The following is a 1,724-nucleotide window of genomic DNA, read 5'->3' on the forward strand; positions in this document are numbered from 1 at the left end:
CTATAGACTAGATTATAGACTAGACTATAGACTAGACTATAGACTAGATTATAGACTAGACTATAGACTAGACTATAGACTAGACTATAGACTAGACTATAGACTAGAATATCGACTAGACTATAGACTAGACTATAGACTAGACTATAGGCTAGACTATAGACTAGACTATAGACTAGACTATAGGCTAGACTATAGACTAGACTATAGGCTAGACTATAGTCTATAGTCTAGTCTATAGTGTAATCTATAGTCTAGTCTATAGATTAGCTATCTAAATTAACTGGTCTGCAACATATGTTTTAGTATACGTATGATTAATATTTATTTCTCAAAGACTGTTGCCCCACACTACTTATGATTAATAAAACTATTGTTTAGCACAATATAATTTGTTGAAAATTCGTTTCTGATCAAATACCATAATTCGTCTTTTAAATTATAAATTGTATATATTATCTTGTTATTCCTTAAAAACCATTTTAATTTTCCCAACTGTTAATCTTTCTACTTTAAATGTGAATAATAATAATTTATATAAATTTATTCTTCAATAAAACATTAACTTTCCCTTTTTTACCTCATTTTACTTTCTTTGTTTCTTTCTAGAACATCAACAACAACAACCTACACATCAAACCCATCATCAACAGCAAACATCACAACAACAGCAACTTCAGCAGCAACAACAACAATCGCAACAGCAAACAACTACTCCACAACAACAATCATCATCCCAACAATTTGCCATTGCCGATTCCAATTCGAACAGTGCAGTGGCAAAATCATTTGTTCCATGTAAAGTTTGTGGTGACAAAGCATCCGGTTATCATTACGGTGTAACATCCTGTGAGGGTTGTAAGGTTCGTGATAAATGTGTTAAGGACACATTTTCAAAATATGTATTTGTCATATTTATAATCCATTAAATATTTGTGTTACAATTTTTAACAAATTATTTTTTTCTTTTGCCACTTTAATAGGGTTTCTTTCGTCGTAGTATACAAAAACAAATTGAATATCGTTGCTTGAGGGACGGCAAGTGTCTGGTAATACGTTTGAATCGTAATCGTTGTCAATATTGTCGTTTTAAGAAATGTCTATCAGCTGGTATGAGTCGAGACTGTAAGTACTTAATTTAATAATAAGTTTATAAAATTTTTATGATAGAATTTAAGAATTTTAGGAGGTATTAAATCGAAATATATGTTAAATTTTGTTTCGAGCTTGAATTGCTATATTAATATCGTGAAACTTGAGATGTACATACATACTCATTCCTCTAGATATTTAGGAATAAACTTTAATGTAAAAAATATGTATAACAGAGAACTCTTCATCAAGTTTAGAATTGTCTCAGTGCAGGCGCGGATCTATTGGAAGAAATAGCTAGTTAACTCTCTCTCTACCCTAAAATGCATACTAAAAACAAAAACATTGCCTCCCAGTATAACCAATGAACTAGTTGGTTAGTCAGTTAGTTATTTATTTAGTAACATAGTTAGTTAGTTTCTTACTTAGTTAGTTAGTTACTTAGTTAGTTAATTAGGTAGTTAGTTAGTTAGTTTGTTAGTTAGTTAACAACTTATAGTCTAGTCTATAGTCTAGACAATAGCCTAGTCTATAGTCAAGTCTATAGTCTAGTCTATAGTCTAGTCTATAGTCTAGTCTATAGTCTAGTCTATAGTCTAGTCTATAGTCTAGTCTATAGTCTGGTCTATAGT

At 30.5% G+C, this 1,724-nt stretch overlaps 1 protein-coding gene across 1 annotated transcript in view; it reads left to right on the forward strand.

The window, feature by feature from the left end:
* The window catches only part of LOC124420284 (orphan steroid hormone receptor 2-like), an 8,705-nt gene that overhangs the window by 2,044 nt on the left and 4,937 nt on the right, over window positions 1–1,724 (forward strand). Inside the window, exons 2-3 of the mRNA XM_046952583.1 lie at window positions 610–863; window positions 984–1,129. Of these exons, the coding sequence (XP_046808539.1) occupies window positions 610–863; window positions 984–1,129 (400 nt within the window). The remainder of the gene's footprint in view (window positions 1–609; window positions 864–983; window positions 1,130–1,724) is intronic.

This window comes from Lucilia cuprina, chromosome 5 (genome assembly GCF_022045245.1).
Source record: "Lucilia cuprina isolate Lc7/37 chromosome 5, ASM2204524v1, whole genome shotgun sequence".
NCBI classification, from domain to species: domain Eukaryota; kingdom Metazoa; phylum Arthropoda; class Insecta; order Diptera; family Calliphoridae; genus Lucilia; species Lucilia cuprina.